This window comes from Rhinolophus hipposideros (genome assembly GCF_964194185.1).
Source record: "Rhinolophus hipposideros genome assembly, chromosome: 5".
NCBI classification, from domain to species: Eukaryota; Metazoa; Chordata; class Mammalia; order Chiroptera; family Rhinolophidae; genus Rhinolophus; species Rhinolophus hipposideros.
In genome coordinates, this window is record NC_138051.1 from 1,088,407 (window position 1) to 1,110,463 (window position 22,057).

Here is a 22,057-nt window from a genome sequence, read left to right on the forward strand (position 1 = left end):
GGTCTCAGTATCAGTAGCCAACTTCTCCAATTTCACGCACATGTTAAATAACTAGGAAATGCTTGCCCCCCAGCCTGGCCCCTTTCCACACACTGGAAGGACAGAAAGAGACAGCAGTGAAAAACCAAATATTCCCTTAAAATAAAGTACTGTATATACAGGTAACCCTTTGGTGAAAGCCAACAAGCTTGCTCCAAGTATTTCATCTACACTGAGGGAAAGGACAGGAAGCCACTGACTCATTTCATCCTGTTTGCTCCTCCCACAACCACAGCAGTTCAAAGCGACATAGTTCCTGCTGCTCAGTGGGACGAATCTGCTTTTCTAGGGTGGCGCCCTGGCACTCACCAGGGTGAAGCAAGCTACTTAGCTGAAGGTCTAGGCCACAAACCCTGTTCAGGGCAGTAAGACCACTTTGGTAATATTGTAACCTTGGAATGCAGTTATAAAGATGGATGATGCCGCCAAGTGCTACTTACAAACAAAAACGGCTCTTGTGTAATGTTGAAGATATAAACAACTTAGCACCTGCAAATGTGTTGAAAATCTTCCCACTTCTGCCAGCCTACTTTACATACCTGAGCATGTCTTTAGGGATCTGGGAGGGAGAAGAACCGGTCCTTGTCTTCTTCTCAGAGCCCTGCGGTGCCCCGCTCTCTGCAGCAGCCTTCCCCACGCCGGTGGGCTGGTCGGCCCCAGCCGAGCTCTCCACCCCCAGCTGGCCCTGGGCAGGGTCACAACTGTACATGAAGATAATGGCAGGCTTCTCACTGGGTCCCCCTTTGGCCTCCGTGAACCAGTGATGGCGCTGGAGCGGGGGAGGAGGCAGCACGTGGATGACTGTGCCATCCAGGCCCACCACTTTCCCTCTGTCCCCGTCTCTCTCTTTGTCGCCCTCCTCATCTGTTTTCCGACGGCGGAAGAAGCTTTTAAACGATATCCAGCGTCTAGGTTTTGCATCCGCCCGCCTGCTGCCGTCTGGGTGCAAAACGGACTCAGCTTCGGTGGACCGGGGAGGGCTGCTGGGCTTGGTCCAGCTGGTGAAATGCTTCTGCAAAAGGTGACTTGCATGGCAAGGGGAGGAGGTGGAGCGTGGTGGGGGGAAGGGAGGTGGGGGCTCAGTGTGGGGGTCGCTCACTAGTTTGGAGGGAGGGCTGGCGCCTGGCTTTGCCAGCGGATCTTTGGGCGCTTTGCTGCTGAGGTTTTCTGCGCCCTGCGGGGCTTGTGCCTCGCCGCTGGGCTGCGGGGCGAAGAGAGACGTGGGCCGCCCCGGCGTACTCCTGGCAGCGCCCGCGTCTGGAGGCACCGCGTAGAGCTCTTCCGCGCTGCAGGCCTTCGGGCCGCACGCCGGCACTTCGGGCGGGCACTGCGGCGGCGGGATGGAAGCCACCATCTGGGACAGCACGGTGCTCGCCTCCTCCCGGCTGCCGCTGCCCGGCCTCCGAGGCGCCTGGGCACCTTCCGTTGTGGCAGCAGGCTCCCGAGCGGTTCTCGGCACCTTGTTTGGGGAGCTGCGGCCGGAACCATAGCTTCTCTGTGGTGAAGTCTGACCTCTGTTAAGACAGCTGTTAAACTCCTGGACCTTCTGAGCCACTGAGCCCCTCTTCCGATCAGTGCTGTTTGCAGACCCTTTAGCTTGGGGACATTCGGTGGCCTTGCTGGTGGTGTCATCAGGCACTTTGCTTGCAGTTTCTATTTCTTCATAAGTATGGCTTATTATACTCGTGGTTTTTTCCTTCACTGAAAGTTCCCCACTTGTGCCGAGAAAGCTTTTGTAAATGGCTAGATTGTCGTAGGCATTTGGGTTGATTACAATGGGAACTTTGGTAGCGTTTTTGGAGCCCCGAGCGTACGCCGGCTCGTCGTGAATGATGATTGGAAAAGGCGGCATACCAGCATTGTTATAGCTGTTAAATTTTATTTCAGACAAATTAGGTGACTTCACAGGGATGGTTTTGGAGGAAATGTTTGTAGCTATGGGTGACGTGGGTGCTGATTTGTGACAGCTTTTCCTTGGGGGGACATTTGGCCCAGTTCTACCACTAATTAATTCCACCTTAGGTATCTTTTGGCGTGGACTGGTACTGGAAGTCCATACCTCCTGGTACCGGATTGTACTGGACTTTTGGAAATGGGCACTTATTTGTCCTGCTGTCGATGGAGGTGACAGCACTGGAGAGTCTGGAGTAGAAGATGAGGTTGTGGTCTTGGGGCTGTGGACGGGGCCCTCCAGGTGCTCGCTGGCCATGGCTGCCGACACGTCCACGACAGTGTACGGTTTGCACAGCGGCTGCTCGAGATTCACGACACGGTAGGGCTTCGCTTGTTCTTCTGCAGGAACGAGGTTTATGGTCACTGCGTGCCCGGTGATATCTGCAGAGGCTTTAGTCTCTTGCTTCTCAGTTTGTACGGCGATCTTGCCATCCTTCTCTTCCAGCCGGAGAGCAAGGACTGCTTTGTGTGTCTCGGGAACTTTCCCAGAGCTTCTGGATGCCCGTGGGGACGACTCCTTCTGGCCGTCTCCACCCAGGCTTCCCGTCGCATCCCTGGACTCTCCGGGGCTCCCAGGCGCCAGCCCCCTACTACAGACCCTCTGGGATGAACTACTGGCTGTCTCAGAACGCGACTCTTCTGTTAAGGAGGAGTCCGGTGAGGTGGAGCCCACCGACAGCACGCTCTGGGCGCTTCCTGGCCCGCAGGACCCCAGACAAGCCTGGTCGTAACCGCTCAGGATTTCATCGTAACTGTCATCATACTCCACAGTACAGATTCTCTGCAGAGACTTATTTCGCAGAGGGACAGTGTTCCATTTTTTGTCCACACAGAACCGAACAGGGGACAAGGTGTTCGCCCTGAAGTTGGCGAAGCGCGGCTGCCCTCTCATGCGAATCTCCACGGCCAGCAGCTCCTCGTCGCTCTCGTCCCAGCTCTCACGCTCGTCCTCCACGTCAGCGACAAGCGCGTCCTCCTCGCTGTCCTCGCCACTGGACAGCTCCGGGTAGCAGAAGCGGCCTCCTTCGTTGCTGATCACCTTGGCGCTCCCACTCAGAACGACGTGCCGGCCCTGACTATCCTTTATCCCCCCCAACATGCAACTCGGTGGAAGCTTTCTTTCCAGGGATCGTTTATAGCAATCATTTATCCTTCCTAAGAACGTTTCTCGGGAGTTGGTTTCGTTTCCTCTGATCGCAGGCGCAGAGTCCAAGCCTGCTATCTCCTTCAACACTTCAGTAAGTCCATTGTTGTTACTTGATACCTGCTTTGCACTCTCGGTATTGCCATAAGGTTTAGGAACATGGCTAAGTCCTTCCATCCCATCTGCATTACAATTAGTAGTAGTAAGTGGTTTCTGACTCAAGGCTGTCCTGCTTTGGCTCCTCCCTGTAAGGACAGGTTTGTCCTCACAGTGTTCTTGGATACTGAGCTCACCACACACACTCTGCCCGTCTGCCACCATCATAGTGGGCTTCACAGCTATAGTGGGTTTTTTAGCCACAGGAGGCCGGAAATTTCCGGTGTTTCTGATGCGATGGTTATTACTGTGATTGGCATTAGTTTTCACATTGCCGTGGGAGGTGAGTGCCTTCTCCGGGTCTGGGCACAGCTGGTGTAAGCGTTTAGGTTTAAAGCAGTTCTTGCATTCACCAGGTTTCCAAACGTGCTCAGTAAAAGTGTTACAAGCAGACATTTTTAAAAATAGAACTTCACAGACAATGCTTTCCTTTCAGTGCATGGCAAACCTTTCATCGGTTAGTTTTCACCTCCCTATGCATCATAGCAGCTCTTGTTAAGTATGATCAATCTGTGGGGGGAAAAGAAAACATGAATGGAAAAGGCACCATGAAGGCTTTCATGACGAATGGTTTGGAAAAAACTGGCTCCATCCCTTAAATGAAGAGAGTGAGAGAAAAACTAATTTGGGTACTTTTTGAACCTCCTTTAGCCAATCAGCATTTTGGAAAGTTTGTTTTTTAACCATAATTGTATGCACTCTCATTGAACCATATCTAATATTTTATTTGATGTCTCTGTGGCAATAATTCTATGGCCTTCCCCTCCTGGAAATGGTTTGAAAGCGCTCTCCTGTGGTCCACCAGCCCATCTGACTTCTTATCCATTGTGTGCTCTTCCTCCTCCACCCGCCCTTCACATGTTGGCTATTTCAGTGAGTCTTCAATCTCAGTGCATTCAGAACTGACCCTCTGGCTACCTTTTCTCAACTCTAAGAGACTGGTCTACTCTACCCGTCCCTTCTCTACCCGCAGGCTACCTTCTTCTTTTGTCTTTCATCCACCTAGGTAGCTAAACTTCAACCTTCAGACCAGACTTGAGACCTCTCCTTTCTAATTCCACACCTTACTAGCTCCCTAAATTAGTCCTGCCGATTTTGTCTATATTTCACTCGAACTCATTCTTGCCATTACCAGATGCTGAGAGTAATTCAAATACTCATCATCTTTTTGCCTAGATGCCTGCATAGGCTGTTACCTGATCGTCATGCCTGTAGCCTCACTCCGTTCCGATCTAGCCTCCACCCTTGTTATTCTAAGTGTAGTCCTCAGTCACCTCCTATCAGCCTTACCCGGGAGCTTGTTAGAAATGCAGTAGCCTAGGTCCTACTCCAGACCTACTGGGTCATAGTCTGCATTTTAATGAATTCTCAAGTGATTCCACTGTTCCATACTATCAGATTTAACTTTCTAAAATACTAACATGGTCCTCTTCTTACCTACCTTAACTATTCTGTGCATCAATCTTCCCTGGCACACTGGCAACCAAATGTCAGTGTGCAGACCCGAGGTTGCGAGCTAAATAACAACCACCTGGGAAATCACCCTAGACGTACCTAGTCAATCTCTGATGGATGAGTCTGGGAATCTGATTTATTAAAACAAGGTCTCCAGGTAATTCTCTTGCATTGAGGTATTGGAACCTCTGAGTTATGGGATGGACGACAAGCCCGTTAGGTTTTCATGAGATGGTCCTTGCCTCTCTTCGAGCCTTATGTCTTGAAAATCAGATAGTCTTATACTCAAAATCGCACTGGCTACTCATTTCTCCATGGTACTATCAAAGCCATTTAGACATATCTCCATGGACAAGCACTTTCATTTTTAATTGTCTGTTTCCTCACTTAAAGAAGTTTTTTGAGCTTCTTTAGGCTGGGGCTTAAAGATGGTATCTTAGCCTTCTCTATATATCTAGCATAAGAAGCTGAATAAACAACGGTTGATCAAATGTGCTGGTTTTTAGGTTTATTTTTTAAATGCATCTTGTGGCTCTCTCTTTTGTCTTAGGGACATAGCTGCAGACCTTCCCACAGAATGTCACTACAGTCTTGCATTTATACTTTGGGTATTTTAATAAAGTTGTCAGTAGGTATGTACATGTAAGAACTATTTCAATCGCTGGAAAGTTTAACTTCATTCATGTACAATGACAGTGACAGGATCCATGTTTTGGTCTGAAAACCAGCCTTTTTGCTAAGTTTCAGCACATTTACAAGGAGGAAAAAAATACTTTCTTCAGAGGATATATACACAGCTAAGTCCCTTGTAAACACTATGCATAAAGCACTCTGCTTCAGTGGGAGAAGTATTAACTTAAAGATCAAAGAAGTCCACACACAGCCCAACAACCCAGCTGAAGTCCAAGTTCATCGAACCGCTGGAGATCATTGAACCGCTCTTTTCAATAAGGTTAAAAATGTATTTCTCAAGTGTTAGTTTGAAAACATTTATTTAGTCTTTCAAATATTCTAAAAGCTATATCCCTCAGTTGATAAAACCATTTCCTGCTCGTCTGAGACTAGAACATTTTGGTTAAGGGGATAAATGGCATAAAATTAGGCTGAAAAGGAAAGCAGGGGCCAGATCTTGCAGGGCCTTTTAGGGTTTTAAAGATTAAGGTTGATCCTGAGAGCAGTGTGAAGCCACTGAAGGGTTTTGAACAGGGGAAACATGATCCATTTTGCATTTTAAAAAAGGTGGTTCTAACCCAAACCATGAAATACTTAGGTATAAATTTAACAGAATATGCACAAGTTCTAAAATCTATGTGCAGAAAACGACAAAACACTCATAAAAGATATCAAAGACATTAATAAATGAAGAGATACTCTGAGTTCTCCCAACACTGTTCTCTCAACACATGTCAATTCTACCCAAAGTGTTCTGTAGATTTAACATGATCCCAACCAAAATCTGAGGAGAATTTTTTGTAGAAATCAGCAAGGTGATTCTAAAATTTATATGGAAAGGCAAAGGAACTAGAATAGCCAAAACAATTTTGAAAAAGCACAAAGTTGGAGGACCCACATGACCTGATTTACTACTTAGTATAAGCTCCCATAGTCCTGACCGCCTGGTAATGGCAAGGGTAGGAGCAGGTGGGGAGTAGGGAAAGCAAGTGACAGCTCAAGAGCCACATCTAGCCTGCTGCCCGTTTTGTATGTCCCTAAGCTAAGGATGCTTTTAACATTTTTATATGCTTGAAAAAAATCAAAAGAATAATATTTTGTGACAAGTGAAAATTACATGAAATTCAAATTTCAGTGCCCATAAGTAAAGCTCTATTGGAACACATTTATTCACACATTGTCCATGGTGGCTTCTGTGCTACACTGGAGAGTTGAGTAGTTATGACAGACCGTATGTGGCACTCTGATTACTTTGTAATGCTTTCCATCACTCTGCGAATTGCAGTGTTTCCATTGCTACATGCATCACCTGGGTGAAAAGGTATTTTTCAAAGATAAAAATATGTAAAATTTCATATAGATATGCCTTAATAGATGAACATTTGGGATCAGTTTTGATGAGAAGAAACACTCACTTTGAACCCTAATTAAGCAAAAAGTTATCTCTTTCCCAAAAAGAACTCCAGTCTTCTTAAAAATTCTACTCAATTATTGTTATTTTAAATTTTGTCCAAAAATTCACGGAAACATATTTTCTGTCTTGTTATAAAGAACCTACACGATGCTGTGGACATTGCCTTTTGGCTGACAAAATCTAAAGTGTTTACTATCTGGTCCTTTACAGAAAAAGTTTGTCACCCCTGACATGGATCAGAACAAGCAAGAATGGAGTCCAGACAAATATAGGCAATTGATCTTTGACAAAGGTGAAAGGGATATTCTTTTCAGCAACGTGCTACAAATGGCTATCCATAGGCAGCAAGATGAACCCTTATCTCTACCTCACACCCATGCACAGAAAAATAACTCAAAACAGACCACAGATCTCAGTATGAAATGTAATGCTATAAAACTTTTAGAAGAAAACAAAGAAGAACATCTTTGCAAGCTTGGGTCAGGCAGAGTTCTTAGATACATACAACACCAAAAGCATGATCCATAAAAGAAATAAAAAGAGATTCTTTGAACTTCATCAAAATGAAAAATGTTTGCTCTGACAAAGATGCTGATAAAAGAATGAGAAGACAAGCCACAAATAAGGAAAATTTTTTTTTGCAAAGTACATATCTGACAAAGGACTTTGTATCCAGAATATGTAAAGAACAATTCAACAAAAAGAAAATAAATCTGATCTAAAAATATGCAAAAGACTAGAGCATGTACTTCACCAAAGTATATGGATGGCATGTAAACATGTAAAAAATGCCAAACATCACTGGTCATACGGGAATGTAAATTGGAACTACAATAAGCTACCATTATATAGCTATGAGAATGCTGAAAATAAAATTAAAGCAGAAACAAAAACTGGTGCTACAGAGGATGTGGACCAACTGAAATTCTCCTACATGCTGGTGGGAATGCAAATGGTTCAGAGACTCTGAAACAGTTTGACAGTTTCTTGTGAAGTTAAAGATAAACTTTCCATGGAACCCAGCAATCTCACTTGCACGTATTTACCCAGGACAAATGAAAACTTATGTTTACACTAAAGCCTGTACATGAAGGTTTATGGGCAAAAACCAGAAACAATCCACATGCTGCGTGCCAGTGATTATATGACTGCATGCATTTGTCAAAATTCACAGAACTGGGGCCGGCCTGGTGGTGCAGGCGGGTGGAGCTCCGTGCTCCTAACTCCGAAGGCTGCCGGTTCGATTCCCACATGGGCCAGTGTCCTCTCAACCACAACGATGCCAGTTCGGAGTCCCACAAGGGATGGTGAGCTGCGCCCCCTGCAACTAAGACTGAAAGGACAACAACTTGAAGCTGAACGTCACCCTCCACAACTAAGATTGAAAGGACAACAACTTGACTTGGAAAAAAATCCTGGAAGTACACACTGTTTCCCAATAAAGTCCTGTTCCCCTTCCCCAATAAAATCTTAAAAAAAGAAAAAAAACAGAAAGACTGCTTGATTGTTTTAAAAAAAATTCACAGAACTGTACTCTTAAAAAAGGTGATTTTTATTGTATACATATCAAACCTCAATAAATCTGGCTTACACAATAAAAGACAGCTCTGGCTGCCATATGGAAAATGAAATGGGAAGAACAGGCCAGGAGGCCAGGGGATCGTTTAAAGGGCTGCTGTGGGCAACATAAGACCTGACAAGGGTCTGGGTTAGGATGTGGCATCTTGGAAGGAAGAGGAAAACTGGACTTTGGAGACAGTAAGAGATGTTGAGGTTTTAGGTTTATGTGCTCGAATGAGACAGACAACATTGGAGGCGTTGCAACTTTTGGGGGGAAGATTATGAGTCCATATTTTGTCAGCCTGCAAGTAAACACGGCAAGCAATTGAATTGAGAAGTCTAGAGCCAGAAAGGAATTCCGCTGTTCTTACCTGCTTAAGAATTATTAACATATGAATATCTAGGCCAAAAAGAAACTAGAGAGTAAGCTGAGGAGGTGTCCTTGGTGGGTGAGTCAGGGAGAAGAAAACAACCTCCAAAGAAGACTGGAATAACAGCCAGTGTGATGACACAGAAGCCAGATGAGATTTCATTAAGGGGGAGAAGACAGTTATTCCCATGCTGCTTAGAGGTGTGGGGGATGAGGACTCCCACGTGGCAATGCACCTGGTGATGGGAGCTCCCTGGTGACCCTAGTGTGGACTCTTCTGGTGCAGCGATGGGGATGGACAGCAGCCTGTGGTGAGTTGAAGAGTGAGGATGTAAGAGACAGTAATTGTAGATAACTTTCAGGAGCAGTTCAGGTGAAAAGCACAAGAAAAAAAGAGCTGGGAGTGTTGGCGAGAGGTGCCTAGAAAGGATTTCCTTATTTTAAGGTGGCAGAAACTAGATCCTGTTGAATGCTAATATGGGAGAAAGACCCAGAAGAGTGGGGAAGGCTGAAAAGAGGGGTAGATAACCACCAAACTTAGAATGTTAACACTGAGCAGGCCCCTAGGTCATTCCTTCTGTTTTAAGGACGAGGGAAACCTGAGGCCCAGAAAGAAAGGCCACAGTAAATGAAAAAGCCCCAGAACTAAGACTCAAGGCTATAGCTATCTACAATACGTCGTTTTTAATTTTTTTCTTTTGTTATATAAGACATTTTTGTTATATATGCTCACTATGAAAACTAAGAAAAGCATAAAGAAAATAGAAATCACGTGTAATCCTATTATTCAGAAGTAACTTCCACTAACATTTGGGGCAGTTCCTGTCAGTCACCAAGAATCTCTTTCAGAAGACATGCCCTGTGTACTCAGCAGTACTGCCTGGTTCTGAGCACAAAAGAATACAGCGCCTGGCCTGGCAGCTTGTTAACCAAGCCACCGCCCCTGTTGGTGAGAGGGATTACATTTTCTCTTTATAAGTCACACAGTGTATTTTCCAAGACTGGTAGATGGATAGCAAAAGTAATTCCCCACTTTGAGTGCAAGGAAGTTAATTGGGTCAAGAGACAGCTGCGGAGTTGCTTAGCAGCTACAGTGGTGTCCATAGCACCAATACGTGCGGCTCACCCGGCGTGGATCGGCGCTGTGTGCTGCAGAAACCACTTCTAACGCCGAGACCTTGGATCTGACTTTCTCTTACACGTTCTGTGTGCATCTGTATTCATGCTGCTGCTGTAAAACCAAGCGACGAACCAGCAAACACCGTTAGCCAGCACCAGATGGAGCTGCTGTCTAAGCCAGTAAGCTGGAACTCCACGGCTGCATTCCTCAACACTATGTGTGTGTGGGGAGGACAAAGGCGTGCAGTTAAAAAGGCAGGGTCAAAACGATTTTCACTGTAACAGGTTTTATAGAGGGAAGCTGTACCAGACGCAGCTCTGCTTAATGAGCAATCCTTAGGCTGTGTGCCTCAGAAAACCTCCCCTGGCTTCTGTGTCATCGTGCCTCACTAGTTTGCCTGCTCAACACTGACCCCCAAACAGGAAGCTCGGATCCCCACAGTTATACTTGAGAAAGAAAAGATGTCTCCCAAGGCACTTAAGCAAAAGAAATATAACAGTATACCCCGGGTGCGTTCTATTTACTTGCCAAAACAGGTCTGATAAGGACTTATCTAAGTTGAATAATTAAAGATTGCCAATTGGGAAAACAAAACCACGTCTGATTCAGAGCACCCAAATGCAATATTTGATAAAAAAAAAGCTCATTTGCCTCCACATTCCTTATAATCGCAAGCAAACCCTCAGATGAAATGGTGGAAGAGTTTAATGGCTGAAGCTGCCCCTGGAAGCTAGGCAGGACTCCATGACCTAACACCTGACAATTTGACAGTTGTCAAGACCAAATTTGACAGTTGTCAAGACCAAAGCCCTTCAGGCTGTAGGTGAAGCTACTCAAGAGTAGCCTATCTCACCTCAAGTCATGACAGCTTTTTAAGAACCTATTACTGTTTTACTCTCCACTGCTGTACAGACAGTGACAATAATTAGTTTGCTTCTAGTCTAATAGTTTAAAGCAGACTTGACACAAAACAATTAAATGCACACTGGAATTCAATCTTGGAATAAACAGGCTGGCAAGACCGCGCAGGAGCTCCTTAAGCTGAATGCAGTTCCAAGTCAATGGGAGGCGTAAGGAGGTGTGTATAAGAAACCATACCCAGCATTTCCTAGAGGCAGCCAAGGAGGATGGGGAAGGGACTTCTAGGCTCCTTCCTCGACCCTGTGACTCCTGGTGTTCTGTCACAAAATCTGTCACCCTGCCAGAGGCAGTCAGGAGCCCTCACTGCTGTCCCTGGGCTTCTAAGAACACTGCTACTGAGGGGCTGCTGCCTGTACGCCATCAGCACAGGCCACATCCAGGAGTCTAGGGTGACATTTACAAGCCGCAGCTCTCATTCGGCTTTTGTAATGGAACATGTAGGTCACTTATAGGAAAAGGAAAGGAAAATGTGACAAGTACTCTCCTGTCACTGTTCCCAACCTTTCCTTCTTCCACAGTGAAAAATGCTGACCCGATACCTCAATCGGCTGCCAGAAACTTCAGTCTCTGGGTAAGAGGTGGGAGAGGAAGTAGCTTCAGGAAGAGGTTTGCAGGAGATAAAACAGCTCTAACAGGGAGCATAAATGGAGATGCCATGGGTAAAAGGAACCTTAACACAAGCTCTCACACACACAAAATCACATTTCTTTGCTATCACAAGAACAGGCAAGAGCTTAACAAATAAGATTCTCCTGTGTAAAGAAGAAACCGAAGCAAAAGTTGCTTAATTTTGAAAAGTTAAAGGAAGCGCTGTGAAAAGGGGGACGCCCATCCACTTCCGATTGTTCTAACCACAGGTATTTCTAACAACTCATTGCTCCTGTCAGCTGGACTTCACCTCAGGACCTATGATAACCAACACACGCTGTGAAGCAGCACTGCTTTGATCCTAACCCATGTTTTAAGTTCAAGCTTTACGATGGACCAGTTAAATGATAATTATTATTGTAAACTCGGTAATAACTAGTTACAAGATTATAAGTTCCAAATGTTCACTGAACCCACCTGAGACTCCTACTTCAGAAGGTGCACATCACAGAGGAGGTAAAAATATCATCTAATCACAGCCAAGGACTTCATAGTTCTTCCGTTTTATTCTGCTCACAAACTGTCCCCTCTGCCTGGAAAGTATTTCCTCTAACCCTGTTTATCCTTCGAGAACCAGTTCAAACTGCATCTCAGTGTTGAAACTCCCTAAATACCTTTATTATCATACCATGTTGTGTGGAAATTATCTAAGTCCGTAGAAGGAAGGGCTGTCTTTTTCATCTCTACATCTCTTAGATTGTTTGGGTTATATGAGATACTAGGTAAATGTCTGCTGAATAATAATTCTAGCTAGCATTTACTACTAAATCCCAGGCACTATTTGAAGCACTTTACCCATGAAAACTCTCAGTTCTCACAAAACCCCTGTGATGTACATACTACCATTAGCCCCTCTTGACTGATGAAGAACCTTGACACTTGTCTGGGGTCGCACAGCTGGTAAAGGGCAGAGCCTGGCTGGAAGGGTGAGTGCATGTCTGCATGACTGGGGGCTCAGCTACACATGGCATCTGGAAGCTGCTCCCGGAATCAGCGGTCACACTTGAAAGGTGACCCACTCAGGAGGAGCAGCACTGCCCACCAGAGTGGGATTCTACCCAACAAAGAAGCGTCAGGGACGAGGACACCCATGCTTCTCCAGCTGGCCCCTGAGTGGGGCAGAGTCTGCGTGCGCACTGCAGACAGCCAGGAGGAAACCAACAGGCACATGCACGGCTGCCCACAACTGTGCTTCTTCTGTGCTCCAGAGCGCTGAACAAGCAAGCGACGATTCCAAAGTACATTCAGCATGATCTTTCACGCAGCCCAGCCCGAATGAGGAGCCCCCTTATTTGGATGGTTGAGAGAATGGGGAGACACTGGTAGGAATGGCCTTGCTGTGTTCTTCCTTTCACTGCCCTCGACCACTGAGCTGTCCAGAAAAGAAAGCCAGACTGTAGGCTAATTAAGATGTGAAAAGATACCTGCTCTCTGGTTTAAAAGAAGGGAATAATGGGAAAGGAGGGCACTGCGAGATTCAAAGGTAAGCAAAAGAAGACAAAGAAGGGTAAAAAGAAGTTAGAAAGGAAAGAGAAATTAGAAAACAGCTGACTATTCTGAGAGAAGTCACACTTAGTGTTTATAGCAACATAATCAGAGGAAGCAATAATGTCATTTGTCACCACCCTTCCCATTGCTGGAGGCCTTATTGTCTTCCTCAACTTGTACATTTGGGAGGAGGTATTATTTTTCCAATCATACTAAATTTGGCTTCCCTCACTACAGAAAAGAGTAGATAATACAATCTGTCAAATATTTATATGTAGACTGTCAAAGGAAAAAAGTATGTCTAAATTAATGAAAGTCTGAATCATATAATACTTTAAAAAATAAAAATTTATTGCTTTGCTTTCACAGACACACTATAAATTAGTATAACAGTCTTTCCTGGTAGAGGTACTTGGAAGACCTGTTCTAAAAAATAGATAAGAATTATTTTTATCATAGTTATAAATAAATAATGGCTTAAAAACACATTAAAAGAGTATTTTTTAAACTGGGATCCAGGATGTATTTTCAAGGGTTTATGAGTTCTCCAAAAGAGCTTCAACACTGAACTCAAAGCAAAGTTTACACCTAAAATAAACTAATATAAACAGATGCTGGGTCATTGCCATGGCCGCTTACCCCTAAGCATGTAACCAGATTTGCAGCATGATTGCAAATGTACATACACATTTGTCTTGCTAATCTGAGCTGGCATCTAGCACACCACTTTCATTGCAAGGAATCACAGAAAAGAAACCTTAGGGTGGCAGGCAGTTTCATACCCATTTGAGAGCAACAATTCAGTTTCAGCCAAAAATCATGTATCACATTAAAAAAAGTTGTTAATTTGCATTTCATTAGTTTATAGGCTTTTTTTGTGCTTAACTTTTAAATTTGTTTTGGTTTATAGTTAAATGAGAAATATAAACATAAGGGATTTATACCAAATTTTATGTTTGTTCATATTTAAGTAAAATAATAATAATGTATACTGAAAAACTGCACTTTTTAAATCAATTAAAAGGAGTCTATAAATTACTAAAGTTTAAAAAGCAGTGCTTAAAAACAATATTCTCATATGTCAGGTAAGGATTCCTCTTGTGATCTTATTTACATTATTAATTTGCTAAACATCTATTAAATGAGTATAATAATCATCTAACTCACAGAGCTTTTGTGAAAATGAATTAAGAAAAAATACATAGGGATTCATTGAATCTAAAGATGGCTTTGGGTAGTATGGACATTTTAACAATACTAATTCTTTAATCCATGAACACAGGGTTATCTTTTCATTAGTTTATATCTTCTCTGATTTCCTTCATCAAAGTCTTGTAGATTACAATGTATAAATCTTTCACTTCCTTAGTTAAATTTATTCCTAAGTATTATATTTTATTGTTTTTGGTGCTATTGTGAATGGAATTTTCTTTGTTTCTTCTTCAGATATCTCACTGTTAGTGTATAGAAACAGAACTGGTATTTGTATATTGATTTTATATCCCACAAATGTATTCATTGATTAGTTCCAACAGTTTTTTTGGTTGAGCCTTTAGGATTTTCTCTATATCATCTGCAAATAATAACAGTTTTACTTCTTCCTTTCTGATTCAGTGCAATGCCTATTAAAAATTCCAATGGCACTTTCCACAGAAATAGAAAAACAACCCTAAAATTTGTATGGAATCACAAAAGACCTCAAATAGCCAAAGCCATCATGAAAAAGAAAAAGCTGGAGGTATCATAAGTTCCGATCTCAAACTATACTACAAAGCTATAGTAATTAAAACAGCATGGTATTGGCATAAAAATATATACATAGACAAATGGAACAGAATAGCTAGCCCAGAAATAAACCCATTTTATATGGTCAATTAGTTTATGAGAAAAGACCCAAGAATATACAATGAAGAAAGCACAATCTCTTCAATAAATGGTGTTGAGAAACCACCATGTTTTGCATGACAGATACATGCAAAACAATGAAACCAGACCTCTACCTTATACGACATACAAAAAATCAATTCAAAATGAATTAAACACTTAAAGATAAGATCTAAAACTGTAAAACTCTTAGGAGAAAACAGGGAAAAACTTCCTTGACATTGGTCTTGGCAACGATTTTTTGGATCTGGCACCAAAAGTACAAGTAAGAAAAGCAAAAATCATCAAGTGGGACTACATCAAATTAAAAAGCTTCTGTATAGCAAAAGAAACAACAAAATGAAAAGGTAACCTATGGAATGGGAGAAAATATTTGCAAACCATATATAAGGGGTTAATACCCAAAATATATAAGGAACTGACACAACTCAATAACAACAAAAATATCTAATTAAAATGGACAGAGGAACTGAACAGACGTTCTTCCAAAGAGGACATCCAAATGGCCAACAGATACATGAAAAGATACTCAAAATCAATAATCATCAGGTAAATGCAAATCAAAACCACAATGAGACATCACTTCACACCTGTTAGAATGGCTATCATGAAGAAGACAAGAGATAAGTGTTGGATGTGGAGAAAAGTGAACCCTCATACCCTGTTAGTGGGAATGTAAACTGGTTCAGCCACTATGGAAAACAGTATGGAGGTGCCACAAAAAATTAAAAGTAGAACTACTATATGATCCAGGAATCCCACTTCTGGGTATATGTCTAAAAGAAATGAAAACAGCATATCGAAAAGGTATCTGTACTCCATGCTTATTTCAGCATTATTTACAATAGCCAAGATACAAAAAACAACTTAAGGATGAAAGGATAAAGAAGATGTATATGTGAGATATATAGAGGGTGCCAAAAAATATACATTTTAAGAAATGAAAAAGCTGTATTAAAATCGTAATACAATGAATGACGCTAGCTTGCATTTGATTAACACTATCTTTTGAGCAAACCTCCTACTACACATTGCTACGGAATTCAATTCAACTTCAAAAAGTAAAACACAGATAACATCTCTTAAAATGTGTTCATTTTTTGGCACCCCGGTATCTCTCTCTCTCCCTCCCTCTCTTTCTCTCTCTCTCTCTATGTCTCTCTCTATCTCTCTCTCTCTTCCTCTCTCTCTCTCTCTCTCTCTCTCTTCCTCTCTCTTTCTCTCCCTCTCTCTTTCTCTGTCTCTCTCTCTCTCTGTCTCTCTCTCACACACACACTTTCATATTATTTTGCTATGAGAAAGAAGGAATCCTGCCATTTGCAGCAACATGGATGGAACTTGAGGACATTATGAGAAATGAGCTAAGTCAGACTGAGAAAGACAAATCCTGCATGATATCACTTATATGAGGAATCTAAAAATGTCAAACTCATATAAACAGAGACCACAGTGGTGGGTACCAGGGCTCAGGGGTGTGGGAACTGGGGGGATGTTGATCAAAGGGTACAAAGTTGCAGTCAGAAGATAAATACATGCTGGAAATCCAATGCGCAGCATAGCGATTATAGGCAACAACTGGGTTATATACCTCAACACTGGTAAGAGACCAGATCTGAAACGTTCCACCCCCAAGAAGAAATGGTAATTCTGGGGTGTGACACAGGTGTTAGCTGCCACTAACTAATATGGTGGTTGATCGTATTACAACATACAAGTGAACCAAGTCGACACATTGTACACCCTACACTTATACAGTGTCATATGTCAATTCTATCTCAAGAAAATAGAAATATATAAAGTGCCTAAACAGAGGCTGAGTCATACTAAGCATTTAATAGGTATTAGTTCTTTCCTCCTTTATTAAATCTCTTTATTAATACAAGACACATATCTATACCACATCTTAACATACTGATTGGGCAGTTGGGAGGCTATTTCCGTGGAAACACTGTTAACTTATGCTGGTAGGCTTCAATTATCATGGATGCTTTAATTGAAAGTTTCAGCTAGCTTGTAATCTATCTACCACTTACTGTTTCTACAGCGAAAATGCACTCCAAGTTCTGAACAACTGACTTTCAAAGAAACTCTAACATCCCATTTTAGATTTGTGTTTTGCATTAGATTCAAGAGAGGCTGTCAGAGCGTATCAGGGAAGGAGTTGCTGAGCCATAGGGTAATGTGCTTTAAGAATTCAGGTGGACATGGAAAGGATACATTGACAGGAGGAGGCAGGTTTGGAGGCAATGTGAATGGTTTGATTTTTATCATACTAGACCAGGTAAGGCCCCACACTAACACAGAGAAGGTAGGAATTCATGGGTAAGGGCTGATTTGATAGATAACACTTATCAACAGTGGGACATTGGGGGAGAGGGACAGGCAGTGAATACGACCCTGGGGTCTCTGGATGAAACCCCAGGGTGATTTTCCCAGAGGCATACTGAAAAGTGTGGACAATTAAGTCAGCAACAATTGCACTACTTCAAGTGTAGAGGATAATGAGAAAACCGATGCCTGAATGAAAATAGCAAACATAGTGTAAAACCAAGTATGTGATTAAAACTCTTCCCATTAAAAAATATTTTAATTGCTACTTTCTTATATAAACTTGACTCTAAATCTTAAGTACAAATAGTTTGGTGAGAGAAATATAAGAGAGACTGCATGCTAAAGTGGGGATGGGGAAGAGAAAAAAGAAAGTGAAGTGACAATTCTCCAGTTCCCTTTATTTTACTATACATAAAGGCAGAAAAATAAAACTTGGGCTGAGTAACTGAAGTGACGGGGCCAGTGATGGAGCATGAAGGGCGGGAACTGTGGCAAGAAGATTCACACACTCCAGATGGGCACGAGCAAGTGCCAGCACATTCCCAGAGGGCTGTTCTCAGGAAAAGAGCAGGAGCATGGACTCTGGGGAGTGAGGGGATGTGAATATATAAGAAGACCACATCTGAGAGAGGAAAAGCTAGATTACCCTCCACAAAAGCACACTGGGTATTCACTCTCCTCACCAGTGAAGAGTCCTGCCGGGGTCTGTGTCACTGGGCCACTGCAGAGAGCCAGTGCTTCTCTGAATGGACAGTGACAGGAAGAATGCCAGCCGTCCCTGGAAAGGTGCTGGGTGTCTGGTCTGTGGTGACTGTAACAAAACCCTCAGGGGCACAAATGAACAACATTCAAGGCTATTACTAATTAGATATGTCAGTCTGAGATGTCACTCACACTCTCTGGGCCTCATGGTCCTTCAAACGTTTTTAGTGAAAAATAATTTAATTCTTATATAAATAAAAGCAATCAGAAACTAAAGATATGCACACAAACAAAACCCCAAACCCAAACTCTCACTGTATACTCTTACAGCCTTTTTCCTGTACATGGATCAAGTTGTATACACAGAGGTATTTAACACAATGAACATGCTGTTCGGTAACATGAATATTTTTATTTCCCCAAATTTCCTATCAGTTCAAAAGATTATGTGAATGCAAATTTGGGTTAAAATGCCAATTTGAATCAAACAAATTTAACAACAGGAGAAATAAAGTTGTAGTCAGAGTCCTTTAACAACCTCAGACAATTAACAGTATTTCTCATTATAATAAGAAACAACCCTTTTATGGAAATAGTTATCTGGCAAGATGACCTAGTCAAGGTACAGCTGAAAACTAGACAAAGTAGGAAAAAGAGTTAGTGTTCCATTTATAGACTACTCTTTTGTTTTGCACACAAATTTAATTTGATCAACTAAAATCAGTTTTGTTGGAATTATTTGTACAAAAATAAAGGTGAATGCTCTCCTTACAATTTGATGAATTGTAAATGTCTCTCTCGTGCTGCCCTTTATTTGTACATCCTCTATCCCTTTCACTACGATCCTGCTCAGATAATACTGTTAACTTATTTCAGTGGAATATGTGGGTCCCATTACTCTTTCAAAAGGGTTCCCAAATTCCCTTTCCACCATTACCCTTTAAAATACTCTTTCTAACCATCTCTTCTGTGATCTTTTCTATTCCCAGATATTTTAGGGTGGAAAAAGTTCCCAGAGCCAACACCTCACTTGCCCCGTCTTCTGAAGCTCCAGTTAAGCTTCCAACTGCCTACTGAACCTCTCCAAACCGAAATGATTATCTTTCCTCCAAAACGTGCTCCACCTTTCCCCTACACAATAACAATTACGCTATCACAAATTGGTAGGCATTCAGGCTGGGTCAACTTTGACCCTTCCTGGTTTTTCTCATGCTGTGTCCAATCAGGAGTCAGGTTCCGTCTCTCCAGTCTGTCCTCTCCCTTTGACAACCCTTGTCATAACCTGAGTCCTGGATTTCATCACTCGGTGTCTGAGATACTGGGATAGTTTCTTGATGTCTCCTAATTCCTCTAAAATACAGATCTTTTCACTTTACTTCAGAAAACCATTAGTGGTTCTCAGTTGCCTATATAATATATTTGAACTCTTTAGAATAAAACATATGAGGTGTGATCAAAATATATGGTGAATGTTTAAATAAAAAAATTTATTACAGTAAGTGGCACATTGCCATTAGTCCCCTTCAAAATACTCCCCCTTACTCCAAACACATTTATCCCATAGTTATTACCACTTTCTGAGGCAGTTCTGGAAGTCCTCTTTCATGAGTTGCGCCGTCATGGCTGCCTCGATGTCCTGAATCATCTTGACTTTGGGGAAGAGCCAGAAGTCACATGGGGCCAGATCCAGTGAATAAGGTGGATGAGGACACACCGTCATGTTTTTATTGGACAGAAATTGCCGTACACCAGAAGCGGTGTGTGACACAGAGCGCTGTCATGATGGAGGATGATTTATGGCACACTTTGAAACACACCTTCTCTCAACTGTAGCTCACACCCGACCGACTGCACTGAACAAGTTGACACTTATCACACACTGTTACTAAGATTCGACATGCCGCTTCCCATATTGAAGACCCCCGCCTTTCCGTTGGATGGCACTCGGCAGCAGCATTCACTGCAATCTTTTATCATACCTCGTAATGCTCTTTTGTGATCTAATACTCTCACGTGTTTTAAGTCTCCTTGCGCATGCCCACCCACACAAGAGGTGTTCACAATCTTATGGAATTTGTGATGCTTCAGTCAACTCCCCTGTGAAGCTGCAGATCCTCCTTTTAGAATTAACTGTTTCCTCCTTAAAATTCCCATCACATGGTACATATGGCTCTTTGTATACGACTTTCTCTCTCTGTCTCTCTCATTTACTAGTCTTAGCTCCTTAAAGACAGCAGACATTTCTTACTTTCTTCGGGTACTGTACACTTCAGATGACTGAATGATGCATTCTCTATTATCTGGGTTCACAAATGAAAATAGCTTAAAAGGGGATCGAGTTCAGACAGAAGTGACACATGACTGTCTGACAGCAAAGGAGAAGAAAGAAAAATACACAACAGCAGACTTAAGAACAGTAAAAGCATTTCTGTATGGGGCCAATAACCCCACACTCCTTAAGGTCATCAGTGTATTTCCTAGGGCCATGACTGACACTGACACTAACGAGAGCAAGTATCAAAAAAATGGGAAATTATGTTTAGTACTGTATTTAGTAAGGGTCGAAAACAACAGAGGTATGAAATGTATTTTGGAAAGATTTTCACACAGATGGCTTTAGCATTTGGAAGTTTATTTACCGTATTTGCCGGCGTATAAGACGATTGTTTGGCCCCGAAAAATATGCCTCCAAGTGGGGGGGTCGTCTTATACGCCAGGTACACTTCAGATAGACTGCCCATAGTGCTTGCCCCGTGCCATAGTGGCCTCCCGATGCCCGCCCACTTCATTCCACATACCGTTCAGGCATCAGCAGCGCTGCTGGGTGTACGCTCAGCTGTTATGCGATTTTACCACACTCGCAAAATCGCACACAGCCGAGCATACACCCAGTATGATAGCGCAAAATCGCAAATCGCGATACCATACTGGGTGTATGGTCGGCTGTGTGTGATTTTGCGAGTGTGGTAAATTCGGGTTACCGTATATTTCTTTACATATGCATTGAAGATTCGCGATTTTGCGCTATCATGGTGCCTGTTAGAATGTTGAAGAGCTCGCACTTGCGCACTAGTGAGGTCCCAGGGAGATGCTGATGCAAGGGTGGACCAGACTGCTATAGTGACAGGGCGGGCAAACAGGGAGCAGGGACCAATCAAATCAGGCTTTGTATACAGCCAACAGCCAACCACAATACTGCACCATTGTACAGTACAGCATAGAAAATGTCGACCAGTCAAACCCCTATCATCCCTATCATGGCACCAGCCAAAAGAAAGAAGTATGATGCAAATTTTAAACTGAAAGTTATTTGGTGTGTGGAAGGTGTGCGGAAGAGGGGGTAGTCTTATACGGCGAGTATATAACAAACTCTGTATTTTGAGTGGAAATGTTAGGGGGTCGTCTTATACGCCCAGTCGTCTTATACGCCGGCAAATACGGTAATTATAAAATAAATACCCATTATATTATAGCAAACTTGAAAAACTAAACAAAGATAGGAGGAGGAAAAAGTATTCCAAATCTTAGTCTGTGTTAAAAATAAAGTAGGGCACATAAGCACCAAGTGATTACTGTAAAAGCATTTTAGTGTTTAACGAACTCAAGCTTACAGTTATCTAGAGGATTTGGCCAAGTAGAACTCATGCTAGTTCTAGGGCATGGGAAGCGAAGACGTTAGGGTATCACTACACAGTTACTCACCCAACGGTTCTGTTTTAACGTGTGACTGGAGAATGATGGGGTGGGTAAGGGAGATGAGGAAATGAGGAACAAAGAAAAAAAGAGAGAAGATAAAAATGGAGAGTGAGAGAAAAGGGAACTCTAAATAAAGAAAAGATAGGCGAATCATGACCACTGTGAGGAAGCACAGAAAAAGGAAAAGGGAGAAAGCAAGCCCAGCAGAGGTGCAGACACTTTCAGGAAAAGGACGGCTCCCGCTGAATTCCTGGTTCGTGGCCCCTGTCGTTCTGGCTTCAGGCTGCCGCGTGCACCGGGCGGGACGCAGGCCGACCCAGTGAGGCCTCCCGCGCGCGCTGGGAAGGATTTACCTGGTGCGCACTGGGAAGGATTTACCTGGTGCGCGCCGCGCCCGGAAGTTCGGTCGTGCGGGCGCCGGGCGGGGCGTGTGGCGATGAACGCGGCCGCTCGGCGGATGAGCCCAGGGCCGCCCGACGGGAGGGGCCTCCGGTGCGCCCCCCC

The 22,057-nt window shown here is 43.1% G+C and overlaps 1 protein-coding gene across 3 annotated transcripts in view; it reads right to left on the reverse strand.

The window, feature by feature from the left end:
* The window catches only part of PEAK1 (pseudopodium enriched atypical kinase 1), a 406,475-nt gene that overhangs the window by 103,689 nt on the left and 280,729 nt on the right, over positions 1 to 22,057 (reverse strand). For 2 of the 3 annotated variants that reach the window (XM_081049469.1, XM_081049468.1), the window contains exon 4: positions 579 to 3,802. In XM_081049469.1, coding sequence (XP_080905595.1) covers positions 579 to 3,688 — 3,110 coding nt within the window. In that variant the 5' untranslated portion in view covers positions 3,689 to 3,802. Of the gene's footprint in view, positions 1 to 578; positions 3,841 to 22,057 lie in introns of those variants that run through there. The other variant, XM_081049467.1, reaches the window with a different exon arrangement.